Consider the following 17,990-nt stretch of genomic DNA (forward strand, 5'->3'; position numbering starts at 1 on the left):
TTAAAATATTAAAAACATTAATAGCAAACATGTTGAGATTTTCTTTAAATATCAGGCACTAACCATAGTTTTATCATTTATTAAGGCAAACAGGTCGTCGATTATATTATTCTTTGTTTAGACTTATTATCTGTTGATGTAGGTGCTGTTAGCCTGAAGGCTTTTACAGCTTCATCTGAGCAGTGTTCACGGAGCGGGGTCTGGGAACTTAAAATTTTGTTTAGAGCTAGTCTCTAATAACAAATAAAACAACTATATTTATAAAATATTTATTATGATCATGTGTGAAAATATGTAAAAGTGTAGAACAATTAAAAATATTTATATAAAAACAATAAAATGTATATCAGATAACTTTTAAGGAATGTCACAAGTGACGCTGGAATTGTATTTATTACAATAGAGTTAGCAATTGATATGTTAACATTTACTCACAGAGCCAAGCGTTGATCACAGTTGTTACAATGTTTTAAGTTACTGGACGTAAGTTTGGAGCTTATCTATTCTTAGCTGGTACGAGATAAGTTACATAAGTGCAACTGTACTTATCACATTCTGGAATTACTTCAAAAGTAATTCGGTCAAGACCCAAGTAACTGCTGAGACCTGTTTTATATCACAGATGTTTCGGCCTTATTATGTCATTTAATTAAAAAAGGTCTTTTTTCACCCATTCTCGTAACCTAGTGAGTACTCTTCCATATTCTTATTCTATATATATATAAATTCTCAAATGTCTTTTGAAAGATTGTTCCGTTATGAAATAAAATTGAATGTTCCTCTACAATATGGACAACTATATAAACAATATTAAAAAAATTAAGTCACTTAAAAATTATTTTTTCTCGCGTGTATGCTTAAAATTAATTAACAAAAATAAATTATACGCATTTAATATAAATGTAACAATATTATTGTCATAACCAAGCAAAATAAATACAAAAACATATAAACATTCTATTGTCTTTGTAAAAGGAATGTAAAAATAAGATCATTTAATAATGTCAAGTTTAAAATGGACTATATAAAGAGAAATTATTTTCTACTAATTTAGGTATTTTTACAGACCTCTCACCATCTGTTATATTAAATCATCTAAAATGCAAAAATTTTAGGCTGGCCATAAATATTTTACAAAAAATAACATATATATGTATTTATAAATTTTGTTTGTGTAATGATATATTTTTTTGGCAGAAAACTACCAAAAAAAGTATTATTTAAGTATCATATGTGAATACACATATATAATTCAAATAGTGGAATGTATATGATGATGAAATTGTGATAACATTGACACCAAATTAAGCTTCGGAAGCCTGTAGTTTGGCTTTTTAAGTAAAAAAACTTTAAAAAAATCACTTTTACTCCTACTAAATTTGATTTTAAATATATTCTGTACTTTATATTGAACCTATTATAATTTATTACCTGTAGAATATTTATAATAGTGTTTGTTCGCTTAACAAATCTTAATAGTTTGTTTTTGCACTAAGCTCATCTTATAGGCAGTGTTTTCCAGCAGTTTTTATATCCCAGCGTAGGCCATAACTTCAGATTAGGTTCAAACCATTAGCGGTTTTCGCACGTCAGCAAAAATATCACAATTAATTCTACAACAGTGTAAATGATATGAATTTGATATAAGGAAGCTAAACGAGACAGAACTGGACTTTACTGTAGCTTGGGAATGTCCTGGATCATGAGGCGGTAGCGTGCCAGCATGGGCGTGTAGATCTTCTCGCTGTCCGGGTACGGAGTTGCCACTGGGGTCAGTGTTGGTTCAGACCCTGTATAACATATTATAAATAAAATTATGACCACAGATTTTAATAAATTTAACAGCAGAGGTATACTGTAAAATAAATTTCAAACTTGATAACATTTAAATAAAAACCGATTATTCATTTGAGATTTTTCAATAGTTAGAGACGTAGCTACCTCTTAAATCTTTTTATCTTATATCCTAACCGGTAGCAATAGGACTATAACTCACATACCACAAGTGTATAAATAGCTATGTAACTACACAAGGACTCTGTAATAGAGTTCCGTTTGGAACAACTATTATTTCATTTTGAATAGAGAACCCTCTACGCCTGAGGTTCTCGAAGAGTAATACTTATGTACAATTAAGTTAGTTACCAGTCAACTTGACTCCGGTGTCCGCGCTCCACACCTCAGCAGCGCGGATGGCGGCTCCGAGAAGCGCAGCGTTAGCGTGCTGCTCCTGGAACAAGAGTGTGAATGGAGTCGGTGATCTGGACTTTCATACGTATACGTCTTTGATCCAAAATACTTTTCATTGAACCCCTTCATCTGTTTTCCTTCCACTTCTTTGTAGATATCATTGCATATATTTTTCTTTTTTCTTAACAAAACTAGATAATTTATAGAATTTTCTTCATAGTGATTTTAGCCATAGGATGTTCACCGCTAGATTTCCAATGCAGCAAATGACAATATGGGAACATATCAAAGAGTGAAAAGAACAGGTATTGAGATCCGTCACCCAAGGTTCACGTTTGATAAATCGATCATGCTAAACCAAGTAATTATCAACTAAGTAATGTCATAATTTTTTCCTTAAGAAACTTCTCTCAGCTAGTGTAAATCTCATACCTGCACGTAGACAGGCGTGTTGAAGACATCTGCGAAGATCTGCAGCAACTCCCTGTTCACGGAGGCTCCTCCCGTTGCGATGACACGGGATGACGAATCTAAATGAATGATAGAATAAATGAATGTATAAACGTATGAGGAATGAATGAATGATTGAAAGCAGAACGAATATTAAATGAAGAATATAGAGAAAAATTATTACAGAAATCATTCAATTACATTTATTTAAAAAGGTTTATTAAATGAACTAGAAATATAAACATTAAAATCATTTGCATCCCCTTTGCATATATTGAACTTGTTAGTCCAGACGGCTTCCTACTAACTGTGACTTTTTACACTTTACTATACTGTAGGGTATTATTTCTCAATTTTTTAATCATTACACCAAACGATGCTTCTAAATTCCGTTAACAACTCCGGACGCCAAGTGACAATCAACCTTACGTCCATACAACTAAGGTCCAAAATTATTTGTCATGTCAAACAATCGTACATGTATACCTATATGTGATGCTAAGCCGAGAAAGAGAGGTTCGAGGTACCATCACTATCGTACGTAACACTGGTGTCAGAAGTGGGATTGTGGGATTGGCGGATTGACAGAACACAGCCTATGGTCTCATTAAATCGAGGCAGAAACGTGTATTCTTGTCCTTCTTTTTCACCAGCACCACCGGATAACGAGATGATCCACGACATGAGGAAAACTGAAGTGATTGAACTATCTTCAAGTCATCGCTGTCATAAAAATATAAATAAATAAACAAAATATGAGGGCTCACCAAGCTGAAAGCCCATGTCCTCGGCGTGGGCTCTCCGAGCTAGCGCTTGTCCCTCGAGTAGAGCGCGTGCTTCGAACTGGTTCGCCGCGCGCTCCACCTTCCGTCCACTGCCGTCCACCACCCACTGTCCCGGAGCGGCTCTAGGTACTATCTCAGTGGTATCGTAGTATATACCTAGGAAGATAAATACAATAAATAAATTAATCCCCCCTATAAGACGTTTTATGGGATTTTATGTACCGTAAGAAGTGTAATAGAAGTGTAGTGCTGATCAGGAAATGTCTGTACCTATATTTCTTTAATTAAAATTTATTTTTTTCTTTTAATAATGACGGCATATACAAAAATAACGCTATTATGTGCGGCCAGAACAGTTGGTCCCTGGATCGTTAGGGTCTGGAGCAGACGCAACGGTCCAGCATGCATAGCGTAGAACATCCACACATAAGGTGGTTTCTATACTCTTTCCAACAAAATAAAAAAAACCTACATCACAGGGCAATGAAAAATGAAAAATAATTACATTTGGGTTGTCACATCCTTGCCCCGAACAAAGCTGGTGGAGCAAGTATACAAGTAAATACAAAAAAAACCATTCCTAATGAAAATCTATGGGAGAGGCCCAGCAGTGGACATCCTAGGACTGATAATGATGACACATAACTGTTGTGTTTAATACTTCAAAACACTTACCCATATAGCCCATATTGCCCCTAACAGTAGATCTCAAAAGTTCACTAAAGGCATCCCAGCTGGCTCCAACCAGACGATCCCTGTGGTTCTGTCGAGTCAGAGAACCGTTCGCGAAGCACAATAGGGCCATGTAAGGAGCGTCTTCAGTCGGCCCAACCAGGATATGTCCAGCTGGAGGAGCTGCCGGAGAAGACAGGCCTAGCAGTAGTGTATCACTCGTTCCCAGGCTTAGGCCAACCCAGCCTGACCGTAGTCGTAGACCTGGAAGGAATAATAAGGATTATATATAAAGAATTTTATTTATGACAAATCATAACCTAATATAATTAAAAATATTGCTACAGCCTGAAAAGAGGCTCACACGGAAGCTTATAGCTTTATTTCCACAAAGCCTTTGCCTTTATTGCTCAATTTGACTGTTCACTGTTATACTTTGTTTAAGTGTAAATTCAATTAAAACAGTGTAATCTAAGAAGACTGAAGAATCACCCAGAGAGCAATGGAGAGGACTCATCTCGAAGTTTCGCTAAGAGAATCAGAAATGAGGAGTGTCTTAGAAGAACCAAGTTCACCAATGTTGCTCGAACAATTGCTTGTCTGAAGTGGCAGTTGGCGGGGCATATCGACCGTGCAACTAATGGTCGTTGAGGCCGATAGATTCTCGAGTGGCGACCGACCACGAGCCGATAGACGGGGCGTGGGTAGGCCTCCCACTAGGTGGGTCGACAACATAGTTAAGCTCGCTGGATGTGGGCTGTGCAAGATGGGCCATCGTAAGGTTTATTGGAGGAAGTCTATTCCTCGTATTAGCTTGTATCATTTGAAGAGAAGAAGAAATACGAGAGAAGAGCAGAGAGACATTAGTAAAGACAAAATATATAAATAGTTATTGACAATACTAAATAGAATTGCATAAATTTTACATTTAAATGTATATTATAATAGCAAACATGTTTGCATCCAATAATTATCTTTGCTTATTTTTTCCCAATACAGATTAAATAAATAACTATAATAATGAAAAACGATAAGTGAACTTATGATGCTTGTACAACAAATTATACCGAAGAGTAGTAACATGGTTGTCAAGGTTCGTGAGGAAACGCAACATCAGTCCAAACCTTGTTTTTCTGCGGTATTTTATACGATTACTTTAATGTTACGTACAAAAATTTGAACCAACTGCACTGACCGCACATAAAAAACTTAATAAATAAAAATCGCACAAAAACAGATTTGAGTGCAAATTATTACATATTGATGCTATCTTGATACTTCAGATTTGAATATTTAAAGTGAGCAAGCAATAATAAGCAAAATGTGTCCCACAATCACTTAATCTTATCTGCAATACATACAAATTCTCGACACTTCAGTACGTCAATTTAAATGTCATGATAAAAAAATCTTCAGATAAAATATTTCAAAGTGTATTGATCATATCTAAAATGTTGACATAGTAGTCAATCTCTTCACATTATTATAGCATCAACATGTAATGATTTCTTAGACACATATACTCCAAAATGAGATACAAAATTATACCTTCATGTCCATTAAATCAAAAACTTTTTATATTAAAAATTTCAAGGTAACTTTTAAATAATATATTTAGTAAGTGACCACTGGCTCATAACACTGATCTGCTGAGGAGAGCCAGCCAGAAACTCAACTCCTTAAAATTAAAATTGGTGCTTGCTTGTGGCAACCAGCCTATTGGGACATGACAAGACAAGAAAACAGAGGAGTCTAAGAAAATATGACAATCACTGCTAAGATACTTAACTGATTACAGATATTTCAATATCTCGGAATAATTAAATAACCCTTGGATATGGTGACAATAAAAAATTCTTTTTTATTTCAGATGTTTCTTAATTTATTTAAACTTTATTTTATATTTTTAAATTACTTTTTATTTTATTACAAAAATATAATTTTTTTTGATGACTTATGATTATTTTTTTAGCAAGAGTCTAACTTTGTGACAAATTTCGAAGATTGTTACTGGTAAGGAATAGTTACGTTTGATGTAACATATTTTATGAACAATAGCAAAACCCATAGCAGCATTCTCATGCAATCAACTTGTTTGATTTATTTTTCATCAGCAAATAAAATCGCACAAAAGAGGGAAAAGTATATATATATATATATCCTTTCGAAAAATGTGTTTACATATTGTATATCATAATTTAGTTACAAAATAAAATGCTTGAAATGTCTTATATCAAATTTGACAACCAAATCTCATTTACATTTAGTCCAATAACTAAAACTGTGAAGTATAGAGATGAAAATCTTTATTGTATTTTCTTCATTTAATATTTTATGAATAATTCTCCAGTTGGCAAGTTTCTTAAAGTAGAGTAACCAAATATAACTTACCTGCAAGCGCCGAACAGTTATCTCCTGTAAACGCCACAACTTTGCAGTCGGATTTGAACCCATAACGCTGGACATAGTATGGTGATATTTTGCCTAATATTGTCGAGGTAGGCACCGGGGCTCCCAATTTACTTTCCAATGTTTCATCGCCACATGCCTGTAAAATAATTTTTTTATTTCCACTTATCTATACATCACGATATCTCAGGATTCATAAAGCTTAGAGACTTGTTATTTAGAAAGAATATTCTTTTAGGCGAACAGATATCAGGTTAGAATGGAAAACATTCTATGTCCAGCAGTGTTCATTCTATGGCTATAAAGATGATAATCAAGAATGGATTTTTAAACGTTTTACCAGCAGCGAGGGTTGACAAGACGATAGAAAACATGACCAGAATATTTCCTGGTAAAGGAATGGATTAAATGCAATTAATTTCACAAAAGACATTACAGAACATGTGAAGCGGGCTAAGAACATCTAGTTATATTTTTAAATGACTAAGGAAATAAATTTACCTTAAGAGCTGTCTCACACCACTTCTTTGAATGTATATCCAAAAGGTTCATTCCAGAACCATCGGAGAGATCAATAGGCGCAATTTTGCCCAAAAACAGTGAACAGGCAAAGGATGATACAAGTGATATCCTTTCAGTAGCCTGGTAAGCCCTCAGTCTAGTGCGGAACATCTTCCTGATTTGAGAACCTGTGAATCGTTCATACGCCCGCGATCCTGTTATGTTCGCTAATTCCTGGAAAAAAATTAATGATTTTTTTTAAACAACACGAGACATAGCTATCATTTTAGTCCTTTAAGTCAAATAAAGAAGAGAATGTGTCATACGGCTAACATCCTTTTTTTAAATTTATTTCAATCACTGTTGTAGGTGTCATTTACATGCCACTTTTAAATCATTATAAGTAGTAAACTACACACTACCACACAGTTGGCAATACAAAAAATTCATACATTTTGAGCAATTGAAAACTCTTGATTGCTACAGTAAAATTTATTTAATAACACACTTTTATTTTCAATTTAAAACTCAATCAAGGTCTAAAGTACCTTATGGTACTTTATAAAACATGCAAACACATATATCATTGGATATTTAGTTTAGTATTTAAAGCCCAAATGTAGGTGTTAAGAGCTTATTTTAATTTCTGATATTTATTTTATGAGTATTAAAGTACTTAAATAATTTCTAACATATGTTGTTGAATATTTAGATTTAAAACAACATAGAGAATGCATAAGATATGATATATATTTGTACATGGCTGGTTTAAAAAATATTAAACCTTTTTATTTGGACTACTATAATACATACATACAATTTAAACTCGAAAGTGATTTATTTCTAAAGTACCAATGTTCTGCTCACCTCAGGTCCTCCAACAGCTTCCTCTAGGGCCCTACAATCGGCACTGGTACTAGAGTCCATCCACACAGGGGAATCCACAACAAATGATGTTGCCAGTTGAGTATGTATGAAGTCATCAGGTGACAAATTGCCTAATTTTGATTCAGACCCTTTTGCCCACCACACTGATCCATGTTGCTAAAATTTTTATTTAATATTAATTTTCCATTATTACATATAAAATTATAATTTAATTATATATAATATATTAAATTCAATTGGTTAAACATGAAAGTTTATATGGCGTCAAAAAATATATTAAAATATTTTTACATGATAATCAATGTTCTGCTTACCTGTGCTGCACCAGAGAGTGCCTCAATAGAAGAAAAATCAACTCCGGCCACAACGAGTCTATCCATCACCATATCGAGAGCTTTCACCCATAGCAGCGGTGGTGCTGTTACCTCACCTCTTTCTCCACGGACCACACCTCCAAAGGTCCTAGAGAACATGTTACATTAATTTTGAAACATTTATCTGTTTATTTTACACATGTTTTATTTATATAAATACCTGCACCTAAAAATACTATATATGAAATTATTTGGTATATTAAACATGCTGTATATTTCTGTCTCCTGCTTTATTATGTCATGACCCAATCCTGGATTCAGAAGAAGTGTTTTGTAGATGACAAAGCCTAACATAAATGCCGAACTATAGTCAATTCTTGGATTCCTTCAACCACAATAGACTATCAATCAGAGGCTATGAATCATTAATCGCCCCTAAGAAATAGGAGTTATCCACTGTGATAATATCTCAAGAATCTCTGATCTTAACCTAAACACAAAAAAACTTTAAGTTAGTCAAGATAACAAGTCATTGTTAAGTTTAAGTCAAACTATAGCAAAGCTAAAGTCTGGTGTTACCTAGTAACCAGATAAAGCCACAGGAATTATGAAGCCATGGTAAACTCCAACCTTCAGATGGTCACACTCCAACATTTTTTTTTATTATCTACTTATGATAATTTAGAGTAACCACTTGTGAACATAAGAATGCCAGAACAGCTTTATACTATTATAAAGATCTATATTCCACAGATATTAACATCCATGCCTTTGTTTTACATTTAATATTTCTGAAAATTTATGTTATTTGCTCAAGTTTTTATATGTCAATGTTTACTAATCTAAGTTATTCTCAAACTATTTTCTAACTTATACATTAAACTTTTTTGAACAAAATTAAACTAAACTGTTATTCTCAACACACCCAAACAGCTCAATTTATTTGAAGCCAGAATCAGATTAAGCTCTCTTATAATGACATCCTTCAACTTAAAGTTATGGAAATACCAATTTCCCCCTTACCCTTAAAAGAGCCCATGACAAATTCAGATGGGTTTTTTGTGTTAAATTTCACAATATACTTGTATTATACATGGCTATAGAGTAATTTACTGTCAAGTTTTATTATCCCAAAAATAAATGCTTTAATAGGAATTTTTTTTTGTATAAACTTCTTAAACCTAAAGTGATGCCATGCTATATTACGATCTAATAAATTTAAAGCAAATTCTACAGTTTTAAAAATATATACTAAAAAGAAATGGCCTTTACTCTGAGTGGGAGCTTATGCCCAGCAGTGGACATTATAGTCTCTTTTACAAATATCAATCAATGTCTCTTAGTAGATACAACTTATTTATATATTTCTATAAATACAGGTGTGTAGGCATAATTATCTTTCAATCAGCATCATCTCTAGTTAAGCTAGCTGGTTAATGGAATATTCTAGTCTAGGTTTTATAAGAATGAACATTAAATCCATTAAACATAAATTGGTTAGCATAAAATTCTAATAAGTTAAAGATATGGTGGGAGTACAAAACACATAAAGAGATAGATCACTTTAAACAAAATGTTTCTCCGGTAATAGCAATGTCATTAATTCCAAAATTATTATTACTGCATAAAAATTATGAAAGGTTACCTAAATTCCGGTAAATCATTGTCAAACTCCACATCTGCTTCTTGCTGTACAACATAGTCTTCACCAATCACCACCGCTTTTAACTACAAACAAAAATTTTAGATAAATCGAAAGTTACTTAATTTTAAAATAACAAAAATTTTAAATTAGGTTAAACATTTTACGTTTTATTAACAAGATTTGCCAACTTAATATTTGGCTTTTGCGCCATTCACTTCAAACACAAGTTTTTTTCTATTTATTATTACAAAAATCCATCGATTTTTGTAATAATAAATAGAGGTTAATTTAATGTCAAATGCCGCTAACTCGTGTATAATTGTTTAATAAAAAAAAAACTTTTTTCAAAAAGTTTTCACTTAGGAGTCGTTTGATATCATAAAAATTCTCTGCCTAGTAAAGTAAATTAAAAAAGAAAACAAATACAGGATTTTTAAAATATTAGCAAAATACTAATAATAAAATTACACATACCCTTTGAGTACTAAAATCGAAACCTAAAAAGGATTTTTTTTTCGTTTCCTCGATCATTTTTATATTATGACAGCGCGGGCGTATGACACTGCGTTTAGGAACTGGAGAAACTCTCTGATGTTTCGTGACTATATGCCGTAATTCAAAGGAACGGCGTAACGCAATTTTACGATATCATTTCTATATTTTAATATGATCTCTAAAGTTAATGCTTTAATGTGCGGTTCGTAATAATTTGATAAAGAATTAACAACAAGGCCTCGTTTATCTCTAACAATGATAGCAATTATTACGTGATACGGGCAGATTAAATTTTTATATCCAAACAATAACAACGATTGAATAGAATATGACATAATATTAAATCTTATACACTGATATCTGAAAACACTGGTGCATTTATAACATCGGTAAGATACATCTTAACTTTTTTGTTGGATTATGTTACTAAAAGTAGATAATTAATAAAGCATAAATAGTAATAAGTTAATCATTTTGTGGCGGAGGACGTTATACGTCTTAATATTTTATGTTAAAGTCTTAAATCGTAATTTTTACTATTAAATTTCATAAAATATTAAAATAATTTACATTAGCTGGAAATGAACTGACTTTATTTTTCGAAGCCCATTTTGGTGTGCTTGCTTTTCAAGAAATTGTTATGAATGTCTTCAAATGGTTAAGTACTTTCTTTCAATAGGTCTTCAGAAAAAAAGGTATTTGAATCTTTCTGTTAACACTTATGTTTTTCTAGTTGTCTTTGATCCCAGACATTATCTTTGTCAACACTAGATACGCATAATACTTGTAATAACGTTTTCAAAATACATATAGCACATAATTTGGTAATTCATAACAATAGGACGTTAATTAATATAAGTAGAGAGATTTAGAAATGTATGTTCCAAAAATATCTTCCCAAGTAATTATTTTTCAATTAATTTACATAATGAACAAAAGACGACTTGAAGTGATTGCGTATATTTCTTTTAGAAATATGCCATATTTGTTGAATAACAACACATTATTTCTTGAAAAAAAAAAATAAGTGACGTAATATGTTGCTGTACCTATTGTCTGTACCCAAGACCGAATTTGACTGTTTGCTAAAAATCAAAAGCGTTTTTGCAGAATTTTTTTGCTCTAATTTATACATTAATTAAAAACAAAAACTTCGAAGAAAAGTTATATAATACATTATATATTTTAAGCCTGGCTTCAATATTATTCTATGTGCGTCACTACGTAGGAAGGTGAAATGCTTTAGACCCGTGGGCGGCAAATTCATAACTAAATTCGTACTAAATTAATTTTAATGTTGGACTGTTTTTGACCTCATGGTACAAGTACTTTGTATTTGTTACGGCATGTCGGAAATATATTTCTTCAAAAAAAATTTTTTTATAAAAATAATTTATTTAATTTATCGACCCACTAATAAAATTATTTTAAGCTTACACAAATAAATACATCCCTATCAAGCTGTTAGAGTACTGTGCTTCAAAGACAATTCTTCAAACTCTAGAAAACTGAAACTAGTTAGACTGGGAGGTGCATTATCACCTTCATATCCTTCACGTAGCCCTGACTTTCCATCTTCCAGAATTATTAAGACAGTCAGTTTAGAAATCTAGAGAGAACTTTTCTAATCAGTAGTCTAAAAATTCATCGACGGCACCATGTCACTATATACAAGATGGCGAAAAGCTATCGACCAAAATAGCATATATATACTAATTAAATGTAAATAAACTTTGAAAAAAACGTAACGAATTTTCATATAAAACCCAAAGGAACTTTTTTCTCAACCCATTAGCAGCATTAGATTCTCAATTATAATCCTTCAGGTTATTTGAAAATTACTTGTTAGTCTCGCTAGCTAAGGAAGCAAGTTTCCTACAAACTCCCCTCGGAGACGACACCGTAATCCCAGAAGTGCGTCTCGTGGCAGTCCACTAGACAATTGTGTTCCATTACCAGAACCAAGGTCTTAAGATTATATTGGGGGCCCCGGTTATTATCAGCAACTCTTAGGCAGAAGATCATCGAGGTTTTCTAGGATAGAAGGAACAACGAGAATCCTGAGAAGGGCTATCCAAAATACTATAGAACGATGAACTGTTGCAAAAAAGAGTTCCCAATGGAGTCACCGGATTCCTTCATACCAACGCCAAGGACAAGTAACGTAGGGGTTTCAGTAGGTAGGAACCCCACATAACCCTGCTTTCCTCCCAGAAGTAGAATATGAAAAAACATTTCCCCTGAATTCGATACTAAAAGGCAATAGCCTCTTACCTTCTAGAAGGTATACCTTTACAAGCCTAGTTTTTAAGCGGCATTGTCATATAATTCGCTGCCATATTTAAACCTACACAATTTATTGTGTAATTACTAACCCACTAGTCCCAACCGACCACACACTTGAAGCAAAAAGTGAATAAATGTTTTGTTGACAGACGTCAAACTTTGTTTAACGTCTAAAGTGAACAGGCGTTCCATAAGAAACAGTTATATGGTTTACTTCACACGATAGTCTTTTATTTTAATTTCGTAAGAGAATTTCTCCACTTGAGGTTCAATAAATTTTAAAATTTTGTCTGTCAATAATTATACCTATAGTCTACAGTTTTAAACCACAAAAGACTTAAACAATAGACTACCACAGCTTTAATATAAAATTACTTAGCTATTATTAAAAATTTAGTCCCCATTGACCTTTACGAAACGAACGCCAAATTAAAAATTATATATAATATACGTATAAATTAATGTAATTGGAATATTGCCTTACATCTTATTCCCTAATCAGCGGCATAACGTGGATACTGATGGCATTAATTAATGAATAAAAACGTTGTTACGTGTCACGCAGGGCAAATAAATTCCCCAATGTGTCGGCCATTTTTAAGTTTTTGGGTTATTCAGTTCAGTGACCTTTACAGCGCGTCGTCGTGTGACATCATGGCCTATTAGGTTCATTCGTGGTGGTAGTTCAATGGATAACCCTCTCTAATTTAATATACTTTAGAAAAAATAAATATGTTTAAATTAATATATTTTAAAACACACTAATAAATGAAACATTTTATTAAAGCATCTCGTGAAAGGGTTTACTTATTTATCGCATTCCGCGATTTCTTACGGATAACGTTCGAATGGATCGGAAAAGATTTGTAATTAAACTGACGAGTGGCGACTTATAGAAAAAATATACTTGTTTTAAGAGGATGAACTTATTTGCTAACAATTAATATATGGTAACACTCTATCCAAAAATCAATGGTTGCAGATATATAATAATAAAATATCTAATAATAATGTAGTAAGAAAAATCGATTTCAAAGTTCGGATTACTACATTTTAAAATGAATTATTGTTTGCTGTCTTGCTTTGATTTAATTGGTCTGCAGAATTCATTATTGCATTTGTGACTACAGACTTCGAACTTTTTTTTAAAAAAATTTCTTTTTACTGAAACTAACAAAATGAGATCAGTCTTGACGAGTAAAAATATTTAGATATATTTACATTGGCCAATTTAGAGCTTGGCAACATTACACTTACCTCGAGATACTATAAACCCGCAGATTTCGTACTGCCAGAACTTATTGGCCTGTCGGATTCCAACAGAATAAAAATAATTTAAAATATTCTAGAATGATCGCTTTATATAAGGTAATAGGAAACAGGTGTAAAACCTTAAATTTTTCACAGACAAATAAGATATTTATTCACCCCTTTAATTTTTTTAAAAATATAACCTATAAATGTATATGTAAAAAATAAAGACATACTCTTTTATGTACAATGATATAACAATATGTGACATGATTAATATAAAATACATACAAAATGTGCAAATATTTTAATTAAATTTAAATATGTAGGAATATACATACAATAAATACTATAACACAAAAACAGTAAAGTATTATCAGAAAAAAAAAAGGAAAAACCATTTGTAAAATATTGACATATAAAGAGCTTACGAGGCCTTTTAAAAGTCCAAGGAGATTGCGCTCTGTATATCGAAACTGGCAACTCATTTCACAGTCGAATAGTATAGACATATATTTAATTAGCAGTAGTAGCTCAGCGGTAAGGAAATGACACTTGCGATTGTAGGTCGCAGGCTTTATTCCCTGAATACATTGTTATATATAATTCACACTTTGTGCAATAATTATACAGGTTTGTCGTAGCTCACAAACAAGTTTCCAGAGGATATGCAGCAACGTCCCCTGCGAACCATAATACTGTACTGCGATCACAAACCTTCCTGCCAAGCGTGGTGATTATTGTACATATCCCAATAGATATCTTTGGGGGAGGAATATGTCTCGCAAAGAAAAAAAAGCATGTCATAATTAATCAAAAGAAAATGAGCTATACATTCGCCCATTTCAAGTTTTTTTATATATATGTAATAACCTCATATTTTAGCAGTTATTTATAATATGTTTTGTGTATTTGAAGTAATACGTATTTTTATATTTATGTACATCTAATTTTCAACCCCTTCTATCTCTTAAAGACTGTCCGATATGTTATCCTTTCGAAATCGCTGCTCGCAATAGTACATGCGTTTGTACTTCTTCATTTGCTTATTTTATGTTTTATCTTATTCACTTAAAAGTAAAGTGTTAAATATATAAATAAGTGTTTATTAGTTATTCAATAATAACTAAGTATAGTGTTACTATTAATTCCTGTTTATCTTTATATTTACGTATCTCTGTACTATTCTGGATTGTCTGGTAGACAATGCCTTTAAGGCAATGAATATTCTATTACATTATTATAAACATTATATGTAAAAGTGTAGAAATAATTGCATAAAAAACAAGAAACTGTAGTTAATAATAGAAAAATATCTTCTCGTCCAATAGATGACTGTAGCGGCTTCACGACAACGACATCTAGTGGAAGACATACCCACGCAGCGTCTAGCTGCTCATGGAGGCATTTCAGATGAGCATTTCTTCGGAACTACGTCGGTGACCTCAGTTTTTCTGCATATCTTCCAATTTCTGATTCAATCTCGCATTGAAACTCCGAGCATAGCTCTCTCTATTTCACATGGGTCCTTGAGCCTTTTTATCATGCCAACCCAAAGCGTCTATGTCTCGGATCTGTAAGTCTGAAAAAATATCTAAAAAAATTGAAATAAAAAAATTATTTAATTTATAACGCGTATATAAATATTCCCAAAAACAAATATAGAGTTTTTGACATCCTTAATAATATACAATGTATCATTGAGATACGTGTTTGTTTAGTAAAATATTTAAATTTTTCACGTAAATAAGTTCAGGAATATGAATATATATTAACTCCATAAGTTATACTGTTTAATATTTCGTATCCAGTAATAGGATAATCTGAGAGAATTAGGGCTTGTGAAGAGCTTATTTCTGAACAGTCTTCTAACCCAATATCAGTAGTATCATTTCATATTTGATTAGATGGATAATGGAATCTGTGAAAGTGAGCATCACAAGCTGGATTGATGTCACGTCATGTGATCTTCATATGGTGACGTTTTGCTACGGCTTCGTGGAACTATGGCGTTTAGGATCCGAACTAAAATGGCCATCGCAGGCGTGGACTGTACTTGCTGATTATGTGTGTGCACGCAGGTTTACCGTAACGTGGGTAATCGTACAGAAACCCACACGGGTGACTTGCCGCCCGCGCTATTTATACCAGCAACCCGCCTCGCTGCCCGGGGGTGGGTTCATACTTCACTTAACTTACATAGATTCATCAATTTGTACGTAATAGGTGTCCCAAAAGACAATTCATGTTTATTTTTAACAACCCTTAGTTTCTCTCATTTACATGGTGGATATTATAATGTATACATCATTTTTAAGTTTAATTTAAAAAGAAGCAGCTGTTGAATTTCTCCTGACTCTACTCAGCAGATTGGCCAATAGCAGCTTACGAATTGTAATGTTATACTTGTATTAAGATGTTTTAAATTTAAATCAAAACTTGATATATGATGGAAAAAAATCTTTTGCAAGCTGGGTTTTCGCTTCACCATCTCTACCGATAGATACTCATTTGAAGACAAAGGGAGAGGTCCCAAATGTCCCAAAAATGATCCAACTTTCGATGCCTGCATCCAAATGTTTCTCGCAATCATGAGTATGTCGTTAGTTAACATGGTGGGTAACCTACTCACACTGCGTCAACCAGCTCGTGTATCATTCCGATCAAATGGCCAGACGTTGCCCGAACAACGTGCCCTGGTTACTGCCTGTTTAAACGAGCAATTCTTTAACCTAAGTCGTTTATGTGGTGGATGGTGGTTCTTCTTCAGATTTCATTTCTAATTTGATCTCACTGGATACTTCCGAGCATAGACCTCTCCAGGTGACCTTAAGTCTTCTTATTAACCACTTCTTAAACGACCAAGTCTAATATCCATAAATCATCACCGGTAACACATACTAGTCAAAGACTTTTGTTTTCAGTTTGATTTATCCTTTTTGATACAAAGTATACATTTGTATAATAAAATCTCTGAAACAATTTTATATTTATAAAGCGCTGGGAGAAGGAGTGGAGGAAACTCCAACAACGCATTTATCTAGGATGATCTAGCGTTGTCTTCCTTTACGTTTCTAACAATATGCGCCGGAGGCACTTGTTTTTGTCTGTCAATTGCTTTGTAGACTATCTACCTTACAGTCGTTCGGAAAGTGTAGATCGTGCCTCGGTCTCATTACGTCGCTATTTTGAATGTCCCCGGCACCTACTAATATAAATTTAGACGTATAACGGCAATGGGTTCTAGTAGATGTAACTTCTATGAATTCTATCCTATAGAGTTATCTCTAACTTTCGCTGCTAAGCCGAATTCAAATACAATTTAAAAAGAAAACGTTTGTGTTGAAATCGCAGCCATTGTAAATTCTGTCCAACAATCAAGAAGGTTTATTTTTTGTATCATATTATAGTTAAGAAATAAACTTTAAAATTAAAACTTTACATATTAATAGATCAATGTTGAATAGATAACAATTTTTTTTTAGAACTTTGGTAAATACCTTTTTAATAACAATTTTTCATATATGGAACGATCTTGATGATATCTGTTCTAAATTTAAATATACTTCTATTTTTTTATCGTGATTATAAAGCTGTATCTTGCTGTATGTGCAGTGGAAGTCAGAAATTGACAGAGAAGACAAAAATTTTTTACGACTTCCAAGTTCAACTTGAAACTTGATGAATCGCTTGTTATTTATTCTGTTGAATCGGGATAGAATATTATAAATTTTATACTGTGTGCATTAAATATATAGGATTGCCACTGTCGCAAAACAAGTTTACAGAAGATTGGCAGCAGCGTCTGCGTACCAAGCCATCCCAATCGCCAACCCGCTTAACAAGCGTGGCGATTGTGGTATACCTCCATATCCCCCATAAATATATTTAAGGGGGGGCCCATGTCATGCAGCGGGAACGGAAATGGTGACAAATCGATTATTTATAAACAACAGCGTATTGTCGGTATAAGGTTTGGTGCGATCACTTCAATTTGAATAAAGTAAAGAAGTGGTTGTCTTTTACTAACAAATGAAAAATTTGATTCGACAAAACCGGCGAATCGCGTACGAATGGTTATATATTACTAAACATAAAGATTTA

At 32.9% G+C, this 17,990-nt stretch overlaps 1 protein-coding gene across 1 annotated transcript; it reads right to left on the reverse strand.

The window, feature by feature from the left end:
• Positions 1 to 1,098: 1,098 nt before the first annotated feature.
• Positions 1,099 to 10,537, reverse strand: LOC137923190 (xylulose kinase). Its single transcript, XM_068766369.1, has 11 exons — positions 10,329 to 10,537; positions 9,855 to 9,937; positions 8,210 to 8,357; positions 7,875 to 8,051; positions 7,008 to 7,241; positions 6,489 to 6,645; positions 4,101 to 4,361; positions 3,408 to 3,581; positions 2,623 to 2,720; positions 2,146 to 2,230; positions 1,099 to 1,790 (listed from the first exon to the last, which is right to left on the reverse strand). Exons 1-11 carry the CDS (start codon positions 10,383 to 10,385, stop codon positions 1,675 to 1,677), a joined length of 1,590 nt encoding a protein of 529 aa, XP_068622470.1. The 5' UTR covers positions 10,386 to 10,537; the 3' UTR covers positions 1,099 to 1,674.
• Between the last annotated feature and the right edge of the window lie 7,453 nt (positions 10,538 to 17,990).

The sequence above is a fragment of the Battus philenor genome, unplaced genomic scaffold, assembly GCF_028537555.1.
Source record: "Battus philenor isolate CCGP_79_NKW_IND1 unplaced genomic scaffold, ilBatPhil1.0.hap1 SCAF_10, whole genome shotgun sequence".
In the NCBI taxonomy this organism is placed as follows: domain Eukaryota; kingdom Metazoa; phylum Arthropoda; class Insecta; order Lepidoptera; family Papilionidae; genus Battus; species Battus philenor.

Bases quoted from the DNA above. Each gene is read 5' to 3' on its own strand.
- LOC137923190 (XM_068766369.1), bottom strand. From the start codon at position 10,385: ATGATCGAGGAAACGAAAAAAAAATCCTTTTTAGGTTTCGATTTTAGT. The intron at 8,358-9,854 runs GTAACCTTTCAT...CATGTTCTCTAG, and splicing joins AATGATTTACCGGAATTTAG to GACCTTTGGAGGTGTGGTCC. The intron at 8,052-8,209 runs GTAAGCAGAACA...TAAAAATTTTAG, and splicing joins CACTCTCTGGTGCAGCACAG to CAACATGGATCAGTGTGGTG.